Here is a 21,448-nt window from a genome sequence, read left to right as displayed (position 1 = left end):
AGGGCTGAAATGCCCAAAACGGAAACTAGCTCGTGGGAGCTGGTCCAGTGACTGTTAGAGGCCAAAAATGGGTGGGTTAGGACGGCAAGGAGTCGGTGATGAAGTGGTGAAGAGGTGGTGGCCGGAGGTGGAGTGACGGCTGCAGATCGGAGCAAAAACTGTGTGGCTTGATGGGCTTTTTCCGGCTAAATGGCGGCTCCGTTGGCGGTGAAAATTGGTGGGGTGGTTCACCGGAGGGAGGGGAAGAAAATGGTGGGGGTGGTGTGCCGCACGGGGAGGTTGGAAGTGGACAGCGTGAGGGAGAGGAGAGAGAGAGAGAGAGAGAGAGAGAGAGAGAGAGAGAGAGAGAGAGAGAGAGAGAGAGAGAGAGAGAGAGAGAGAGAGACGGACGGACGGAAGAAAAAAAATGAAGAAAAAAAAGAAAAAGAAAAAAATAAAAAAGAAAGAAAAGAGAAAAAAAGAGAAAAAGGAAAAAGGGAAAAGAAAAGATGGAGGGAAGAAATGAGGTCCAATCCTCACTCCGGAAAACAAAACAGATCCGCCGAAAACGAGATTAAAATCCGTAAAACGACTAAATAAATAAAGCACAACATCAAATAAATAAAAACCAATTTAAAACGCAATAATTTAAAATAAATAAATAAATATATTAATTAAATTAAAAAAACCCTGCAATGAAAATACACGTAAAATCGGGTCATCACAACGCAAATCCTCCATGTATTTGGCCAACCACTTGTTTTTTCACTCTGTTTTGAGATATGAATAAGAGTACAAGAAAAAAAAAAGGGTTTTTTGACTCAAAACCCTAGAGGTCGAATGGTCTAGTTTTGTTTAAACTCTAGTGGTAACCCTATAAATCACACACACTCAAGAATCTCAAATTAGGGTTTTTGGAACCCTCATTCTAACTAGTTACACTTTGATTTATAGCTTGCTATTCATTTCTTTATGTGAATTTTTGTAAGTATACACTCAACTTACTCTTGGTTAATACTTGCACATATTTGTGTAAATCCTTTTATTATTATTATTATTGTTTTGATTGTGATTTCTTATTTGTTTGCTTAATATGCTTACATGAACTTGGAATATGAATATGGAAGGACTAATATGATTTTGTTTAAAATGAAAATGGCAAGAATTTCCTTTGCATGTTTTGGTTTTAAGGAAATCAATGGTGTTAATTTGTGATACTTGATGATACGGCTATACCATTTGTTAGAGGTTTTGAATCTTAACCAAATGCTATGATTTCATGCTTTGCTCCATTATGCTTTGATTTCTAAGTAATATGTTTAAAGTTTGGAGCATGATTAAGTGATGATTTTTCATGTTTTTGCACCTATATGTTTCAGCCAAGGCTTAATTCCATAGTTCCATGTATGTATTTTGATATGAGAATTCTTACGGGCCGGTCCATGCAAGGATCCTCAAAAAACAACTAGTGAATTATTACATGACATCTAGAGCATCCACCACATTTCAGGTGAACCAGCACCACATGGAAAATCATTTCCCTACAAAATCACACCGAGACGGACCCTCCCCTTTACAACACAGCCCCTTTGAAAACCCACCGCGTTGCCCATTGCAGCTCACAGCCACTTCCCTGTCGCAGCCACGTCCCTGTCGTAGCCACTTCTCTGTCGCAACTGGCAGCCCCTTGCCCATCGTGACACAGCCCCTTCCTCATTGCAGCACTGCCCCTTCGCACCCCTCTCTAAACAACACTGCACTTTGTACCTCAAAGTTGAAGACGACGAATTGTACTAGCCACCGTCGAGGAAGACGTAGCCACTGCCGAAGAAGAAGTAACCCTTCTTTGGTATGCCCTTTCACCATTTCATTTATTAAAATTGGAAAATAGATTTTCCTATCATCATGGTTGTTGAGGCGTTGTGTTAGAGACCTTGAATTTGAGTGTTAGTCATATCTGCTTGGAATGTAAATTGGTGAAGAAGAAGGAAATCACACGGTGGATGCCATGGAAAAGGAAATTTTAACAACATGAGACTTTTGTGTCATATTCATGAGACTGTCGTGTCATGTCTAAGAAGAAACATTATTCTTAAACTAGAGAATATTCATCATGAGACTGTCGATTTGACATTGTAGCATGTAGATGGATGCATGTTTATGACAAACTTGGTAATTTCCATACTACATTATCATGAATTAGCTTGATTTTTGTCATAAATGTGCTTCCAGTTTTTTGTCATGAATTAGCTTGATTTTTGTCATGTTAGCTTCCAGTTTTTGGTAATGAATTGGCTTGATTTTTGTCATGAATTAGCTTTATTTTTGTTATGAATTAGCTCACAGACTACAAAAGACTAACATCAAACCTTCCAATTTTTTGTATCTAATGCCAACACCAATAGCCCAATAACACTTACATGCTTGTTAACAAAAGGAAAATAAAAGCAAAGGGTTCATTTCATACGATTGTTGTGTATGAAGAAGTAGACTTAGGAGAAAAAAGAAATGCTCATGAAGAAGTCCATATTCTCTTAATTGTGGATTGTGGATTGTAGAGATTCTTTTTTAGTTGGATATGTGCTTTTTCTTAAACTAAGCAAACTAGTGCACTGTTTGAGATAGATCACCTATGGCATCGAGCTCATCATCATATGTAGTTGATGTAGAGCAAATGGAATCACCAACCTATTGGTGTGGCTTGAAGCCCCATTAAAGACCTCCAAAAGTCCTGGACGAAAATTTTACGCATGCCCGAAGTACAACACGGTAAAACATAACCTTTTTTGGCATATTTTGGTATTGCTTTTTAACGTGTCATATTTTACATTTGTCAAATTGACCTTTTGTAATGCAGGGAGAAGCACAATGCCAGTTCTTCATGTGGGCAAATATACTTCAACTGGTTGAGGAGCAAATTCATACAAGAGAGAATGTAGTTCAAAAAGGGAGGATGATGTATTGTTGCGGGAGTATGAAGTTCAGAAAAAGAAAGATAAACTAGTTGAGAGAGAGAATATTCTTTACAAGCAAAAGGAGAAACTTGTGAAGCAGATCTGCACGCATATTATTGTGTATGTATTGAGTGTTATCAATTGTAATAATTTTTTGTTGGCTTGGACCATAAATGTATCTTGAAGAAGTTAGCTGTAAACAGGTAGTTTGGATTAAAATATATTAGTGTATTTTTCTTTTTGTTGTGAAGGGAGATATCAAGTGTTACTAGATTGTAAAATTTTGTTATGTAAATTGGATGGTTCCTAGATGTTGAACATGGCCCGATATTCACCTGGGTTTTGTTTCAACTAATATATCCATTTCTCCCAGTGCATGTTTAAAGATTAAAGCAATGTGACTACCAATGAAATACAACATGGTTCCAATAGAAATACAATATTGAAAAAACAATTGGTCATATGGTTCAAAAACTAAAGCAGTTCAATTTGCACAACCTGATAACAATATGGTTCCAATCATTGAGAGGAATAACAACGACTCTCATAAAAGTCTACTACTCTCCAATTAAATAATATGACAGAATTAACGAGTTGGTTCCAATAGCTTTCTTCATCTTCCATGGATTACACCTATCTACCTTGGTTAAGTTGTGGCATGTCCTAACGTTGTGGCACTATGAATCCAAATGTTCCGATATGTTGTCGATTGTTGCCCCCAAATCCCTAAATAAATAACAACAAACTTGTTTAGCTTATTTATTTAAAAACCGATAAAATACAAATAACTACAAGTTACTATACCTCACTCAAGGACAATTGTTTTTAGCATGTCCCTCATTTTTTCAAATACTACAATATCTTTTCTTTGTTATTTGTGTTTCCTTTGGGTTCTTCAATCTTAAAGATTTTGGGCGCCCTTTCGTGGGCATCTGTGGAGGATCTTGCAGCATTTGTGAAAAGTTCGATAAAACTTGACTTCTTAATATTTGATCATCATTGATGGGCACGGTTTGTGAATATTCTACGTGCTCTTCCATTACAAGCAACTCTTTGTAAATATTCTCCAATGCAAATATGAAGTGCTTGTATTTTTCAGTTGATTGTGATGCAAGTTTGACAATGTCATAAAGTTGAGTCATTGACTTGTTTTTTCTTATCGTAGGATCATCTTGTCCTTGCCTCGCTTGGTCATCAAAACATGGTATGTGGAGAATGATTCGATTCTCAGCATTAATAGTCCATCTGTCCAGATCATAATGTTGTGGCAATTCATTTAACTTTGCCTTCTTGCCAAAAACACACAAGATATGCCTACAAAGAATCCCATAAACTCCCCACATATGGCATGTATATGTAGCATGTACTTCATCACCTTCCAATGTCACATGGTAAATAGGTGTTTCTTTACCATAAGCTGTCACTCCATATGTCTTGACCTCACCAATCACATTCAATTTTCTTGCTTGGTTCGGTAGACTATTGAACAGCTCATCTTGGAAGATCATGAAAGACTTTCTTGTATAAACCTTTGCTACCTCCTCTTCAATTTTAAAAGGTGTCTTCATTATTGCCCTTGTAGATTTTATCTGCACATCCTTTTCTCTCTCTTTAAAGTAACATGCATCTACAGTTTTTTTGTACTGATGCACAGAATCACTAACCATAGTGTTTGAACAAACATAATTTTTGAAATATTTGTTCATGCTTTCACTCCTCTGAGTTGTTGACATATCGGCACAAAATGTTGAATGCAAGTACGCCGATACCCATTTATCCTATCAGCTGTAAAGATTTTGCAGCCAAGTATTTTCTCGTAACTCATACTTCACCACAATCAAAGCCCATTTTTGCTCGAACTCATCAGTAGTAATTATCTCATGGATGCAATGACGAAAATCTTTTTGTAAGTCTAGAAATTTGTTGTATACATGGGCCAAGTGTTCAGGAAACTTTTGTAAGATGTGCCACAAGCACAACCTATGAGTTGTATTCAAGAGTACCTCTACAATTGCCTTATCGCCTTGTCATCGTTGCACAAACTCAGGTTCTTTGAGTTGTCGATCAAGAAAGTAGAAATACAACCTTTGTGGATCCCCTTTCTTCAAATATTTATCTTGTTTTGCTTCCATCTTCCTTGTCAGTACACCGGACTCATTCAAAGTCATAATAAGTTTTTTTGAACTTTAGTAACCCCCCTATGTCCACGAAGAAAACTAGTGCTTCTTGGTGTAAGTAGAATATGGTTATATCCAATCATAAACTTGTTGACTATCCACTTTTCGCCATCTTTCTTTATTTCCATTATTGTTTTACATCCAATTTTTGTCCCAGCAAGTTTAGGGAGTATTCGATTTGTAACCTTCCAACTAATCCGCCGAAATCCTTCCCTTGTGCAAACATAATCTACTACATAAAAAGTTTTATCATCTTTCAACAATTAAGTATGATTCACCCAGATTACAAATCCTTTACCCCTTGCATATGCCTTGTAATATGCTTGAGCATCTTCGACCTCCTCAAATATCATACCAGTGGATGGCTTTAACGGACTACTACTCAAAGAGAGCATCACATTCACTCCATCTTTCACATTAACCCCATCTTCAACATTCACATCATATTGAATGTTACACTTTCAGTCTCAAGTTCATCACTATCAAGATTATAAATTGGTTCATTCAATACAAAACCACACAATCAATTATAACTCATTATAATAATTACAAATGAGTTTATACACCTAACTTCATGTTGAAAAAGTAGTCTATTTTCGTGAACAACATGCTTATTATTTAATTCCATAAAACTATAAAAATATATATCACGAAGAATTTAGAGCATTCAATTGCCACGACCAAGTTTTTAATGCTTTGAGTTTTACAAGAATAATGGTGATGCATGCACTTGTGACTCATGAATCCTGTTTTTTACAAAGGTTTGTACAAATTTTTATTTTTATTTTTGTGGCTTTAGGTGATCGGTAATGCATGCACTTATTATTATTATTATTTTACCTCTGATAGATCAAGAAAGCATGCTACAGCAACACATTTTTTTGAACTGGAGGAATTTAAAAGACGACTAGAAGCCTTGAACACAGTAGAGCCTTCCCATCTGTTCCTCTCAAGAGTTTTCATATTATATATATTTTTTATTATATAGTCAACGGCTTGGATAAAACCCTGTAGTTTTCGATTACTTAAACTTTCTGTTATTTGAAGGTTAGTTCATATCATAATGACATAATGAAACAAAAATTAAGCTAATTCATGACAGAGATGAAAGACCTATGGGCACACCCATACTGTCAATATCCAAATTTCTTGCTTGCTCTAGTGCATTGCTTTAACAATATCCAAAACTCTTTTGTTCTAGAACCAATGTACCAGTAACCTCATTTGTAAAATAATTATATAAGTCCCATGGACATAAACCTCTCTTTCAAACAGTGACACCTCCAAATTTCGCTAGGGATTGAACGGACATTTGAAGTATCGGGAAATGCAACACATAGTTACTTACCCCTATTTATGACATATAAGATGCAATATTCCTAATATGCATATAACATTATGCAATATTTGCAACGGATATTTTTTTTTTTTAGCAATACTATGCACCAAACTTATAATATCCAAATAGTTAAATTGTAATCCAAGCATACTTAACAAAATAAACATCTACGATTTCAGTACGAGTCTCAGAATACTATAATCTCAAAAACATGGGAGACCAGCTCCATATTACATTACCAAAATACGCTATTGAGGAAGTTTGTCAAGTAACTCATATAACTCGACTAACGAGGCTAGAATACTGTCCAAAAAGTAACTATGGAAGCTGTAAGCTTTGCATCGTATTTGTGATGTCTAGTCAACCTCCTCTAGTCTACCAGTGTCTGCTCCCTGCTTTGATCCTGACACATCACCTACCATTCGGAAGGATGGTAGTTGGGACTATCATGGTAAAATTTGATTACAAATCTCAGTAAGTTAACAAGAAACTCTCACACAGGTTAATGATGCATGCATGACAGTAAAAGCATGAATGTATAGTTAAAGTCATAAGTAAGCATAATATAACTTGATATATAGCATGGCATAACTGACATAACCTGAATTGAAATGTGAACCGAACTTGACTTGACATGATATGAACTTGAACTTAAAATATAACATGGACTAGCAACATAACAAGAACGTGATCGTGAGACATAACATGGATTTGAAACATAGCATGAACATGAACATACATAACATAAACATGAACTTGAGACATAATGTGAATGTGAACATAACATGAACATGAACATAACATAACATGAACATGAGCTTGAATATAACATAAATATGAATATAATATGATATGAACATGAACTTGAAACTTAACGTGAACATGAATATAACATATATGTGAACATAAAATAACATAACAGCAGATTATATTCCTTCACCGTAGTACTTGGCAGAACATAGGCTTGACCACAGTACCAGATAGTGCGTATCATCTTTCTGTAATACGGTAGATTATACTCCTTCACCATAGTACTTGACAGTGCAAAACCTTGACCATAGTACTAAGCAGCGTGTATTATCATTGACCGTAACATAACTTAACATAACAGTAGATTATACTCCTTTACCGTAACACTTGACAGCGCATAGCCTTGACCACAGTACCGGGCAGTGCATGTTATCTTTTACCATAACATAACTTAACATAATGGTAGATTATACTCCTTTAACGTAGTACTCGACAGTGCATAGCCTTGACTGCAGTACTAGACATCGCGTATTATCCTTGACCATAACATAACTTAACTGATTTAACCACCTGTGGTACGGTAGATTATACTCATTCACCTTAGTACTCGGAAACGCATAGCTTTGACCACAACACCAGGCAGCGTGTATCATCCTTGATCGTAGTACAAATTAACTGATAATTGAAACTTAACTGTTCTCAAAATATACAACTGTATTCGAGACGAAACGTGACTGAAATACGAAATAACATAAGTCTTGATGTCACATAACATGACTTGATCATAACTTGAGATACATGACTTACTTGAGATAGAAATATTTTGTAGTATGACATAACATGTAACAGACAACATTTCATAACATGGCATAACATATAACAGTGAATATTAAATTACATGGCATACATCTAATAGATGGTATAACATAATATGACATACTTGTAACATATTTTCACTGAATTGTTGTTTTTATTTTAATTAATATATTGGTTTATTTATTTTAAATTAATGTATTTTAAATTGGTTTTAATTTATTTGATGTTGTGTTTAATTTATTTTAGTCGTTTTACGGTTTTTAATATCGTTTTCGGCGGATCGGTTTTTGGTCTCCGGAGTGAGGATTGGACCTCATTGCTTTTCTTTCCTCTTTTTCTTTTTCCCTTTTTCCTTTTCTTTTTCTTCTTTTCTTTCTTTTCTTTCTTTTTCTTCTTTTTTTTCCTTCCGTTTTCTCTCTCCCCGCGCAGCCCCCTTCTCCTACCCCTGCTCGTCGCCACCCCTTTGACCGCCCAGTTCTCCGCCGTCCAGCCACCGTTTAGTGCACCACCACCACCATTCTCTTCCCCTTACACCAGAGATTATCCCCACCAATTTTCAGAGCCATCGGACCAGCTGTTAGCCTTCAAGAGCCACCGGAAGTCGTTGCACCTGCTCTGTTTTTGCCCTTATCGCCGGTTGCTTTCGCAGCCCAGAACCGCCGATCGCCGGCGGTGTGGCCTACACCACCCACCCAGTTTTCTTCCCCTCTCACCGGTGAACATCCCCACCAAGTTTCACCTCCATCCGAGCCACCGTTAGCCACCACGAGCTCCTCCAAGCCATACGGTTTTTCACCGTTTTCGGCGTCGTCGCACCACCTCCGGCCACCATCTTTTCACAGCTTCTTCCCCAACCTCTTGCCGACCTAAACCACCTATTTCCCGCCTCGATCAGTTGCCTGAGCAGCTCCCACGAGCTCAACTCCGTTCAGCCCCTTTTTGGCCTTCGACCTCCATTTCCACCACCACCCACGGCCAAAACTTGTTTCCTTTAGCTTCATAAATATCTCAAGACCATTCCCTATCAATTTCGTGCCTTGTTTTGTCCCCGTTCGAAAATGGGTAATTTATTACCCACGGCAACAGTGTAAATTACACTGTTACGTTGCTCTTCCTCCGCTGTTTGCAACGCCGCGAGCTTTCTAAAAATACCATATAGCACTGTAAGTATTTTTTAAACTCTAATTTTAGATTTAAATATATTTTACTCATTCAATAAATATTTATCTGTTGGTTGGCTGATTCCAAACTGAGTCCAAGGAGTTCGGGGGTCAGATGGGTTGTGGACGGAGTGATTGTTTTTGTTGATTTATGGATGGTTGATTATTTTGTGCATTAATATCGCATTTACATGGTGCATGCACATGCATTTTTATTTAATTGAGAAAAGCCTGTTTTATTGGCGTAAGTGGATTTTCGGGTGCGTGTGTATCACGACCCCAAGCTGGGATGGGGTATTATCTCGGTGGAGCTCCTCTGGTCACTCGGGAGTGGAATAAATTGAGTGACGTCCCTTGAGTTGTCGCTGGGCGACGACGGGAGCGGGGGCTAAGGGATGCTTGGCTACGAACGTGCCGGGCGCGGAACTGGGCATCGCTCTATGCACCGACTCCGTGGCCCTTCGCTGGCGAGGGCTAGAGGATGCTTGGCTATGAACATGCGAGGCATGGAACTGGGCATCGCTCGTTAGGTGTCACATGCATAGTGGTACTCTGCGGTGTGGCACTGGAGCCAGGGTGTGCGGATGACCCCTAGGGGAAGTCATGGTGCATACGGATTAATTGGATAATGGTTTGAGATGGATATGAGCCAAATGTGACTTTTGGCGTGATATTTGGAAAGGATATGTTTTTGGGCCAATTGGAATTTTTGGCGTGCGTGGTAAAAATATGATTTTATGGGTTTTGCGCATTGGCATCACTTCATGCATATTTTTTGAGTTCTATATGTTTTTATCTGGTGGTGTTTGGATTTTACTTACCTGCGGTACCATTTTTGGTTTCGTAGATTTTGGTGTAGGATTCGAGGAGGAGGAGGAGGAGGCTGAGCCCGAGGATGCGGCTCCGCCGGAGTTTTGAGTTGAAGTAATGTTTTGTAGCTGTTTTTAAAACTATATTTGTGTTATGTAATGTTTTATTTATGTATGTTTTGAATAGCTTGTATTATATTAAGAAAAATTCTGGTACTTAGTTATATGACTTTCGTTATCAGCTACGTTTTCTTTGCACATTTGTTGCTTTTACACACACTTGGCACTCATCGTTAGGATGGTGACCCGGATTGTCATCATCCGGACGTCTCGATTTCCCCGTGTCCGGGCGTGGGGATTTGGGGGCGTCACAGGTGGTATCAGAGTGGTTTGGCTCTGGGTAAAACCACATGTCCTGTAGGTAGTACCAGAATGTTTTTAAAGTTGTGTTTTAAAATTTATTTTAAGTAAAGTTGCTTTTGAATATGTTTTAATTGTTTTAGTTGTTTGAGCTTGTTTGCTTGTTTTTATTTATTTGGTTATGTTTTTGCATGCTGGTTTCTTTTGTTTCTTGCTGTGTGGTGTTGGTTTTGGTTTTTGGTTTTATGATGGTTTTATTTGTTTTTCTTAAAGGGGTCAAAGGTTGTGTTGTGGCAGGAAGGTGGTATAATCGAGGATACTATTATTAGGCTTGAACCTTTAGTGTAGTAGGCTTGAATTTTTTTGCGATGTGGTTTGCTTGTATGATGATTGAGGTCAAGGTTTTATAGAATTTATGTAACGGGGCTATAGTATAGGAGAGTGTAGGTTCAACAAACTTTAAGGATGTGTTTAAGGGAATTTTGTTTAAGGATTGGGGTCTATTGCCACTGTGACCTGGTAGCGCTTTAAGAAAGAATTTAATGATCGCTTCTTTCCCGCTCCGTGAGGCGGCAAAAAGCAAGAGAGTTCTCAAGCTTAGTCCAAGGGAGCATGACCGTGGAACAGTACGCCCAAAAATTTATAGAACTTGGGCGATTTGCTCCCCACCTCATCACCACAGAAGAAATGCGAGCCGAGCGTTTCTAGGAGGGTCTACGTCCTGATATACGCCGTATGGTGGTCAGCCACCGGATATCCACTTTTCAGGATTTAATGGATGTGGCCACTCTTGTGGAGCGAGAGAATAATTTGAGAATGGGCTCCCCTCCAGGACATAAGAGGCGGAGTTTTTCTGGTGAAGGAAATAGTTCGGGTTTGCCTCAGAAGTTTGTTCAGCAGACTGGGATTCGACCATTAGCAGCCTCGGGAGTGCGTATGGGAGGACGAGTGCCAGTTTGTGGAAGATTTAATAGAGCTCATGGAAGCGAGTGTCATCTGGGTAGTAACCAATGTTTTGAATGAGGCCAGACGGGACATCTTGCTCGTGAGTGCCCTAGTCAAGTTGAAGAAAGTCGTGGAGCTCGTCGCAGTGGTAAAACTAACCAGAGGCATTTAGCTCGGGCTCATGCGCGCAGTGACTCTTGGTACCGTTGGAGGCGAGGTTACGGAGACTCAGAATGCTAGAGTCATGACAGGTAGGGGTCTAATCTAATCTTTAGTGATGAACGCCTTGTGTGGTTTGTTTTTCTTATATTATAGAGGCTTAGAGAGAGTGGCATGATTTGGGTGATCTTTTAGGGAAGTAGAATAATTGAGTTCTTTAATTCCGTGGAGTTTATGAAATGGTCTATAGCGTAGTAGTTTGTAAGTTCAACAAATTTCAAGGATAGATTTTATGAAATTTCATTAAAGTTTTAAAGTTTGGGGTCTTATAGATTTTAGGAAAATAAGTTTATGGTAATTAAGGTATTAGGTTCGACAAGCTTTGGGGGGGAAATAATTAAGTTTCGAGTTTTAGATTTCGTGATTCGGATAAGTAATTTGGTGGCAAATAGGGCTTTAGATTTTACAAGCTTTTAAGGTAAATGTTTCGGATTAAAGCCACCAATCTTGAGAATTTCAAAAAAATGATTTATTATCTATTAATGTTTTAGAATTTGAAAGATTTGAGAAGTCGATTTTTCTATTATGGGATGTAAGTTCTTTGATCTTAGAGATTCCGGAAGATGATTCTTGTTTGATTTAAGGTTTTAGAATTGTAAAATTGAAGGACTGATTTATAATTGGAATTGAGTTCTTAGTTTTACAGACTTAGTGCTGTAGCTTGATCTACTCTAGTGAGTAATTAGTTTGTAACCATTAAAATAGGGTTGATTAGAGTTGAGTTATTGATATGAAAATTTTTTCTAGAGTAGATTCCTTTGAGAATTGGAGGTAATGATCTAGTTCGTGTTTTTCTTTGAGGATTGAATATATCGAGCTAGTTTAGAAAAATATTTACTGTTAACCCGAGGTTGTAGTGGCAGATTTTAGGAAATGTTTCTATCGACTCGAAAGATATAGGTCCATCAGGGTGTTGGAAATAGTAGATTTTGTGTTGGTATTAAATACGATTGAATTTGAGGTTATATGATCTGCAGACTTTTGGGAATGGATTCTTAGCAGGTCTAAGGTCATTCTCGGTACCAAACTTTAAGCAATGGCTAGTTGCTGATTTAAGGATATAAGTTGAGTAGATTCAGGAATGATTCTTGTTGAGTTGAGGATATAAGTCCAGGTGATGGAAATGTAATAATTGATCATTTGTACGTTTGAATGATTTGTGGTGTTGGCTAAGAGTACATGAGATCGATGAGTAGTAATGGTAAGTGTGTATGGATTTCGGGGAGTGCTGGTTCTAGTCTCATCTATTTTTGGCTTGGTAGGAGTTGAAGAGGAATCTGTGTGATAATACTAAATTCAAGAGATTTTGGCTCTGAGTTATCTGGTAAGTTGAACAGAATGTACAGTCGAATCGGGTTACCCATTGGGATGATGGTTTGAAACGACTGTTGTATTCATCTTGAGAATTAATTGCGACTTGAAGTCATAGGAATTTAAATTGGTGAGGCTATACTTTTATTTGGAGATCAAGTATCCAGTTGGGAGAATTGGGGATATGATTATTTAACTTGAAAGGAGATCGTTAGGTCACCATGTGGGGTGTATCAAGTAATAAATCTTGGAAGTTGAAACTTATGCATCAAAGGTGGGTAGCATGATCATATGTATGAAGTAATAAAGTAGTAGGATCCTTGAATGTTGTTTAATAGTTTTTGATGGATTGAAGATTTAAACAGTATGACCTGTCTTGAGATGTTTTTTTGCGAAGTGCTATGAAGGAATTAGTTGTGCTAAAACTATAGTTTTTGAGAGTACAAGTAGGTGGGTGAGTTACCAAGAGCGTTTTGATTATGTCTAGGTGATGTCAATGGTAGTTTATAATGAGTTTGAAGTATGGGATATCGGATAGAAGTTATAAGCGCTCTCGTTGGTTGGCCGGGAAGGACTTGGGCCTTTTGGAGATGTTCCTTATCTTTAGAGGAGACAGGTGTATTTTGGGATGGTGTTATGTGTTTTCAAATTGGGGCATGGAGGTTGATTAGTACTGGTTTCTGTCATCAATCAATGGATGTATTTTTGCAGAATGTCGATTTTCGTTTAGGGCAACGATGGCCAACTGAGGAATGAGTGGAGATTTGTGGTTTTTGGAAGTATATGATTGTGGTAAACATTTTCTTGTGGTTAGGTGTGGATTGAGCTTGTACTTCATGATATTAATTTTAAGGATATAGCCTTTATGTATGTTGGTGAGTTATAAGAGTGCGCGTGAAAACATGATTTTTGGAGATTTTTAGAAGTTCAAATTTTGTATCAATTTTGAGGAATTAGTAGTAATTCAGAATTTTAATGGGAGATTAATCTTTTGGTCGTGCAAATTTTATTTATTGATGGTTAATTTCGGAAAGTGGCTATTAGGTTATCAAGGTTGGAATAGGATGAAAATTCGGAAGGTACAGCAAAGGCGTCGTCGATATTAGCAATTTATGGTGTAAAGTTAATAACCATTGGTTTTTTTGGGAGTTGTCGACGTTATGTATCTCTCAAATATATTCGTAGTTGTACCTTGTATCTATTTGGCGCTGATGGTTGATCTTGCAAATTTCGAGGACGAAATCTGTTTTTAAGGGGGGAGGATGTGATGACCCGCTTTTACGTGTATTTTCACCAAATTGTTGTTTTTATTTTAATTAATATATTGGTTTATTTATTTTAAATTAATGTATTTTAAATTGGTTTTAATTTATTTGATGTTGTGTTTAATTTATTTTAGTCGTTTTACGATTTTTAATATCGTTTTCGGCAGATCGGTTTTTGGTCTCCGAAGTGAGGATTGGATCTCATTTCTTTTCTTTCCTCTTTTTCTTTTTCCCTTTTTCCTTTTCCTTTTCTTCTTTTCTTTCTTTTCTTTCTTTTTCTTCTTTTTTTTCTTCCCGTTTTCTCTCTCCAGCCCCCTTCTCCTACCCCTTCCCGTCGCCGCCCCTTTGACCGCCCAGTTCTCTGCCGTCCGGCCACCGTTTAGTACACCGCCACCACCATTCTCTTCCCCTTCCACCAGAGATCATCCCCACCAATTTTCAGAGCCATCGGACCAGCCATTAGCCTTCGAGAGCCGTCGGAAGTCGCTACACCTGCTCTATTTTTGCCCCTATCGCCGGTTACTTTCGCAGCCCAGAACCGCCGCTCGCCGGCGGCGTGGCCTACACCACCCACCCAGTTTTCTTCCCCTCTCACCGGTGAACATCCCCACCAAGTTTCACCTCCATCCGAGCCACCGTTAGCCACCACGAGCTCCTCCAAGCCATACGGTTTTTCACCGTTTCCGGCGCCGTCGCACCACCTCCGGCCACCATCTTTTCACAGCTTCTTCCCCTACCTCTTGCCGACCTAAACCACCAATTTCCCGCCTCGATCCGTTGCCGGAGCAGCTCCCACGAGCTCAACTCCATTCAGCCCCTTTGGCCTTCGACCGCCATTTCCACCACCACCCACGGCCAAAACTCGTTTCCTTTAGCTTCATAAATATCTCAAGACCATTCCCTATCAATTTCGTGCCTTGGTTTGTCCCCGTTCGAAAATGGGTAATTTATTACCCACGGCAACAGTGTAAATTACACTGTTACGTTGCTCTTCCTCCACCTTTTGCAACGCCGCGAGCTTTCTAAAAATACCATATAGCGCTGTAAGTATTTTCCAAACTCTACTTTTAGATTGAAATATATTTTGCTCATTCAATAAATATTTATCTGTTGGTTGGCTGATTCCGGACTGAGTCCGAGGAGTTCGGGGGTCGGATGGGTTGTGGACGGAGTGATTGGTTTTGTTGATTTATGGATGGTTGATTATTTTGTGCATTAATATCACATTTACATGGTGCATGCACATGCATTTTTATTTAATTGAGAAAAGCCTGTTTTATTGGCGTAAGTGGATTTTCCGGTGCGTGTGTATCACGACCCCAAGCCGGGATGGGATATTATCTCGGTGGAGCTCCTCTGGTCACTCGGGAGTGGAATAAACTGAGTGACATCGCCTGAGTTGTCGCTGGGCCACGACGGGAGCAAGGGCTAGGGGATGCTTGGCTACGAACGCGTCGGGCGGGGAACCGGGCATCGCTCTACGCACCGACTCTGTGGCCCTTCACTGGCGAGGGCTAGAGGATGCTTGGCTATGAACACGCGGGGCGTGGAACTGGGCATCGCTCGTTAGGTGTCACATGCGTGGTGGTACTCTGCGGTGTGACACTGGAGCCAGGGTGTGCGGATGACCCCTAGGGGAAGTCATGGTGCATATGGATTAATTGGATAATGGTTTGAGATGGATATGGGCCAAATGTGACTTTTGGCGTGATATTTGGAAATGATATGTTTTTTGGCCTAATGGGATTTTTGGTGTGCGTGGTAAAAATATGATTTTATGGGTTTTGCGCATTGGCATCACTTCATGCATATTGTTTGAGTTCTATATGTTTTTATCTGGTGGTGTTTGGATTTTACTTACCTGCGGTACCATTTTTGGTTCCGTAGATTTTGGTGCAGAATTCAAGGAGGAGGAGGAGGCTGAGCCCGAGGATGCGGCTCCGCCAGAGTTTTGAGTTGAAGTAATGTTTTGTAGCTGTTTTTAAAACTATATTTGTGTTATGTAATGTTTTATTTATGTATGTTTTGAACAGTTTGTATTATATTAAGAAAAATTCTGGTACTTAGTTATATGACTTTCGTTATCCGCTGCGTTTTCTTTGCACATTTGTTGCTTTTACACACACTTAGTACTCGTCGTTAGGATGGTGACCCGGATTGTCATCATCCGGACGTCTCGATTTCCCAGTGTCCGGGCGTGGAGATTTGGGGGCATCACATATAGCAATACGTGATATAATAGATTGTGTAACAGATAAGCATTCGTGATAGAATAAATCATGCATAACAGATAAACATGTAATGACGTGGTATAACATATATGATAACATACATACATAAATTGTAGTTCCATTACCCACCATACATATACAGTAAATTGATAGTAAGTTAGAAGTTAACTTATCTCGATTGTCGTTTTCTACGAGAATAAAGTGTGAAACATGAGTAACTGTAAGAGGGTATTCTAAAAGTTAAAAATTTAATTACTAACAATTAGAAACATGAAAACAAGTTAATTTAGAGTAACATTAAATATTTCACATCCTAACTCTAAAAATTTTCAAAATTTACATTCTTCATATAAATTTTATTCTAAACTCAAATATCAACTCAGAAAAATTTTAAACAAATTACAAGTATGGAAAACATACTATGGCTGAAACATCTATAAGCTAGTTCTCTTAGTTTTTGTGGCAATTCCTTCCAACTTCATAACTCGTGCTTAAACCAAAATTTTGCAACAAATATCTTCTTATCCTAAGTTTAAAACCATACTTAAAACATCCATTTAGAAAAAACTAATAATCAACACCAAACATTTTGTAAAAAAATCCAAACCCTTGAATCACAAGCTTTGACCCTAAATCAAAACATCTCCAAGAATTCCAAAAAATCAAATCTTACTTCTAACATATTCATAACATCATCTTAAGATCAATCATACTTTAAATCATCAAACTAAAGTCACCAAAATCACAAAATAATAAGAGTTTTTGATTTTACACTTAGTCCAAAAACATAAACTTTTTTCTTAATTAGCTTTGATCAATCTCTTGATTCATGGCTTAAAAAGATGAGATCTTCAAAATAAAACATCACATGATTTAAAAAATGTGTCCTAAAGAATATCCAACCATCAAACTTAAAATCACAAGGCTAAAACTCAATAAAAACATGGATCTAACCTAAAAATATCAAATCTTAGGTTTGACCGAAATCCTCTTGCATAGAAAAATCATATATTTAAAAATAATACTAAATATCTTCAAAATAACATCCTAACATTAAAATAAGATACTTGGGATCATAGTATAAAAATATCAAAGCCTTTAAATTAAGATCAAACCACGAAATATTCAAACTTTCTCCAAACAAAAATTGTTTTTCCACTTCCTGTTTTCAAGTTTCTAGATCTAAGAAAATCTATCATAAAAAACTTTATTCATGCAATAAAACCTCAAATGTAACTCATTAAAATATGTTAACAACACTCCATAATATTTTCGGACCAAGATATGTCCATTAGCTTGGTCAAAAACTCTAAAACATAACATACTCTCCAGTTTTACGCCTAGAATGACATTTCCATGGTTAAAAATACTTTTGACCACTCAAATGACTATGGAATGAGATGACTAATATATCTACAGAGACTAAACTCAAATAAAAATAACTTTTATGAAGGAGTCATCATGTGAAAATATTTAAAAAGTGGTGCTTTAAAAAGCGCTACGTAAAAAGACCTAGAAATCTACCTGTGAGAGCTCTTTTGGGTTTCTCTCTAAAAACGGGATAAAGAAGTAATTAAAGGAAAAGAAGTATATTTTGCACGACTCTAGACTTCTGGAGGGGGTATATATGGCCTGAATGACCCTTGATTGGAAGTGACTATGTGACATAAAGTGGAGAATAGTGAGAGGTAAAGTACTGCTTGCAGAAGTTGTGAGGTATGGAGGTTGATGAGGTGAATTCTCCCTCACATCAAGGCACTATTAGGTGTATCCAAGTGTAGTGGATGGTTTGCCATGTGGAGGAGAAAACTTCTTCAAGAAGCTTTGCCAATGTGGCCAAATTCATGGGCCTTTGTAGGCCTCAACCAAGTGGGCTTCAATTTGGAGTTTAAAGGGGGTTTGGTTAGGGCTTGAGATGTTATCAAGCCCAAATCCAATTTTTCTTGGCCCAATCAAATTTCTAAGGTTTGAAAGGTTGGATAATGATGTCATAACAAGAATTTGATAAATTAATATCATGTGGAAGTGATTTAATCAAATGATTCAATACAATGCTAGAAAATTGGATAAAAATGGGTTTGGAGGCCAACTTTAAGGTTTAGGGAAACCACTTAGGGTTTCAGTTTTCAACCAAGATTTTGGGATTTCAATTGGATTCTAACCATTTAGGGTCTTGCTAGGGTTGAAACCCTCTTTGGGCTAGCACAATTTGGTTGATTAGATGAAAAAAATAGTTTTGCTTAGGTGGCATGATCTCACGCCTTGATTTCATTCACAAATCTATCTAATGGTTCATCTTTATGCCAAGTGTCTAATACTATTCATTATGTGTGGCTAAGATCTTACCAAGTGTCCAAATAAAACTTCTCTAACCTAATTTGGACATTCCATGCTGTGATTTTGAAAACACTGCACTTAGTACGCTTATCGATGTTACTTTTCACTTAAAAAATGCATAATAAATTTAGTACTGAAAAATTCTAAATATTCATATTAACCTACGTTGAAAATCATTTACCAAAACTCAAACCCGAAATGTGCATTAGTCGATTCGTGAAAACTTACGGAGTTTTCACGAGGTTCCTAAAATCTATAGAAATTTCACTATTAAATTTCTAGCAGGCTGTTACACAAACATTTTTTCAAACCCCTATGGGCTCTGCTTACCCTCAACAACAAATCAGTAATTCTACATGCTCTGTTTCTTCCAAGTACACATTAAAATTTAATACATCCATTAAAATCCCATTTCATAAAAAGAAAGTTGAAAACAATTGGGATTTTATTCTTTAAACTTGTTACAGGTAACAGGAAATAGCTAGAATTGCAATGAACAATAATGGATTGGGATAAAGGAGAAACACCTGAGAAACACCAAGGCCACTGGAGTCAGCCATAAACAACCGTGGATTGGTGACAATTTGTGGTGGGCAATGGGCCAATGGTAGTGGAACTGCATTTGCGTAATGGGCGATTCAACTCGTGGGCCGAAATTGTGAGAAATCAGCCAAGGAGGATGACGGATACTCGGCAGGCTGGTGGTGGTGAACTGGTTGGCATTGGTTTTGGAAGTACTGGAAGTCGTTTGGAGGCAAAGTTCGTCTAAAGAGAAATGAAAATTAGTCTCTCAAGCATTGTTATCCCATGTGCCCAAGTGTAGCGTGAGTTTAGTGGTTTTGCTGAGGTGGCAGCTTCTAAGTAGAGGGTTGATATTAATAGAAAAGCAGATTGATTGCTTAGCAGCATAACTATTTTGATATCCCATGTGTTCTATGTTATCATGCCATGAATTGAACATGTTATACTTAGTTATTTCATACACGGCATTTCATATATCATATGTTGAGTATAAGAACGTATATCTTAAGTCTTATGTCACATATATTTGGAAGAAGTGTTTTCAAAAGTGTATGTCAAAAAGTTTTATTATGACCTCAAATACTAAGACGGAGGATTATCCTAGTAGAACTCCTCTATCCACTCTGGAGTGTTTAATAATAGAGTGATAACCCCTGGATCAACAAAGAACCATCGGCATGTCTCGAATGGATTCTTTTTAAAGGATGCTAGAGCAAGGTAGCACCTAATGCTAGTGGGTGCCATGACTAAGACAAGTAACTCGACGAAGTACTGTCATGTTACTATAATATCAAAATGTTTAAGATGTATTCACCGATGTGTACTGACTATTGGTGGTGCGGTAACTAGGAAGAACATGTGGTGCATAGGGGAGCCATGATGTATCTACATGTGTTAAAAGAATAAGGCAATGTATCTACATAATATGATATGGATCACATGATGTGAATCATGCAATGATATAATATGAAAATGATCACATGATAGGAATCATGTGATATGATATTATATGTTCCGGATCACATGATTAACCAAGATATGAATGATGATAAAGGTATTTTTTTGCGAAAATTCAAATAATTCTGTTAAATGTCTTTTGAAAATGGTCAAGTGCATAAGTCAATTCTTCAGTCATGTCATGTGTCAAATACATGTGCACGCATGCATTCCACGATTTGTCACTTGTATGCTTATATTAATTATTGTATGTTGTGTGCTTGCTTAGATTTCTTGCAATCTCATTGTGGTAGTTTACACTACCATTCCCCACCCAAAATGATAGAAATTGTGATAGGACCAAGAGTAACAAGTTATGATGATGATCAATGCTAAGGATGTGCACAACTTAGAGAATGAAGGGATTCAGTCATGACCTACTTGGGAATAGTTGAGATTAGAAGGATGCCTTAATAATTTTCTTTGTTAAGGTCCTTTTAGACAAAACTTGTTATGATGTAACGAGGAGTTTGATACTCCATTACTGAGAAGTATGATTTAAAATCTATGAATGAAGTTAGGATCTTAGTTTTATTCTAGTACAACATTTTATAAGATGACCTATTCCATTGCGATTTATTGCATACTGCTAGAAATATTCTAGGAATATGCATCTTAACTATCATGTACGAGGGGTATGTAGCCTTGCGTTGCATGTCCCGATGCTTCAATCACTATCCGATCCTAAGTGAGAATTGGGAGCATCATAGGATTCATTATTTGACTTTCCCTTGCCAGTTGTTGTTTATCTTATCTTAGGGAAGCAATTTGGATCCCTTAGCTACTAAGAGTTTGTTGTGTCTTTTATCTTGTGTATGACAGAGGTTGTTATCGTGGTCCATGGTCTTCATGAGCAATTTGTCCAATGCTTAGTTGTTTGGCTTTGGCATTTGGATTGCACGATAGGCCCATCAGGCCTGTTAAGAAAAATTAAGCCCTTCCAATACATAGTTTGATTTTGTTCCTCAAGATTGAGTGGTTTTTAAGAAATTTTGAAGCATTAAAAAGTGAAAACTAAGTCATAAAGAGCTATTTAACCTTTGTATTGCAAAGAAAGACTAGAGATCCAAAATCAAAATCTTTAAATAGAAAATCTTCAAGGTTGAAACTCCAAAAAATTATAGAACCTCCTTGGCTGCTTCCCAATATTTTATCATCTAGATTACAAGAGGATAATCTAAAGCTCATTCCAGTTTGTGCAGTCTTATTGACAAGAAACTCAGGCAGATAGAAAATAGTCATCTCTTCCTCATCATAAATAGAGTGTAACCGATGCAG

General features: G+C 37.6%; 1 protein-coding gene across 1 annotated transcript; it reads right to left on the bottom strand.

Moving 5' to 3' along the window:
* Positions 1–3,778: 3,778 nt before the first annotated feature.
* On the bottom strand, positions 3,779–4,501 carry LOC122310175 (protein FAR1-RELATED SEQUENCE 5-like). The gene has a single exon (XM_043124052.1). The coding sequence runs from the start codon at positions 4,499–4,501 to the stop codon at positions 3,779–3,781; it is 723 nt and encodes a 240-aa protein (XP_042979986.1).
* Between the last annotated feature and the right edge of the window lie 16,947 nt (positions 4,502–21,448).

Source organism: Carya illinoinensis, chromosome 5 (assembly GCF_018687715.1).
Source record: "Carya illinoinensis cultivar Pawnee chromosome 5, C.illinoinensisPawnee_v1, whole genome shotgun sequence".
Classification (NCBI taxonomy): Eukaryota; Viridiplantae; Streptophyta; class Magnoliopsida; order Fagales; family Juglandaceae; genus Carya; species Carya illinoinensis.
The sequence above is the reverse complement of the archived record's forward strand: the minus strand, read 5'-3'. Positions and strand labels throughout refer to the sequence as shown.

Excerpts from the sequence above, each read along its gene's own strand:
- LOC122310175 (XM_043124052.1), bottom strand. The coding sequence starts at position 4,501 with ATGAAGACACCTTTTAAAATTGAAGAGGAGGTAGCAAAGGTTTATACA.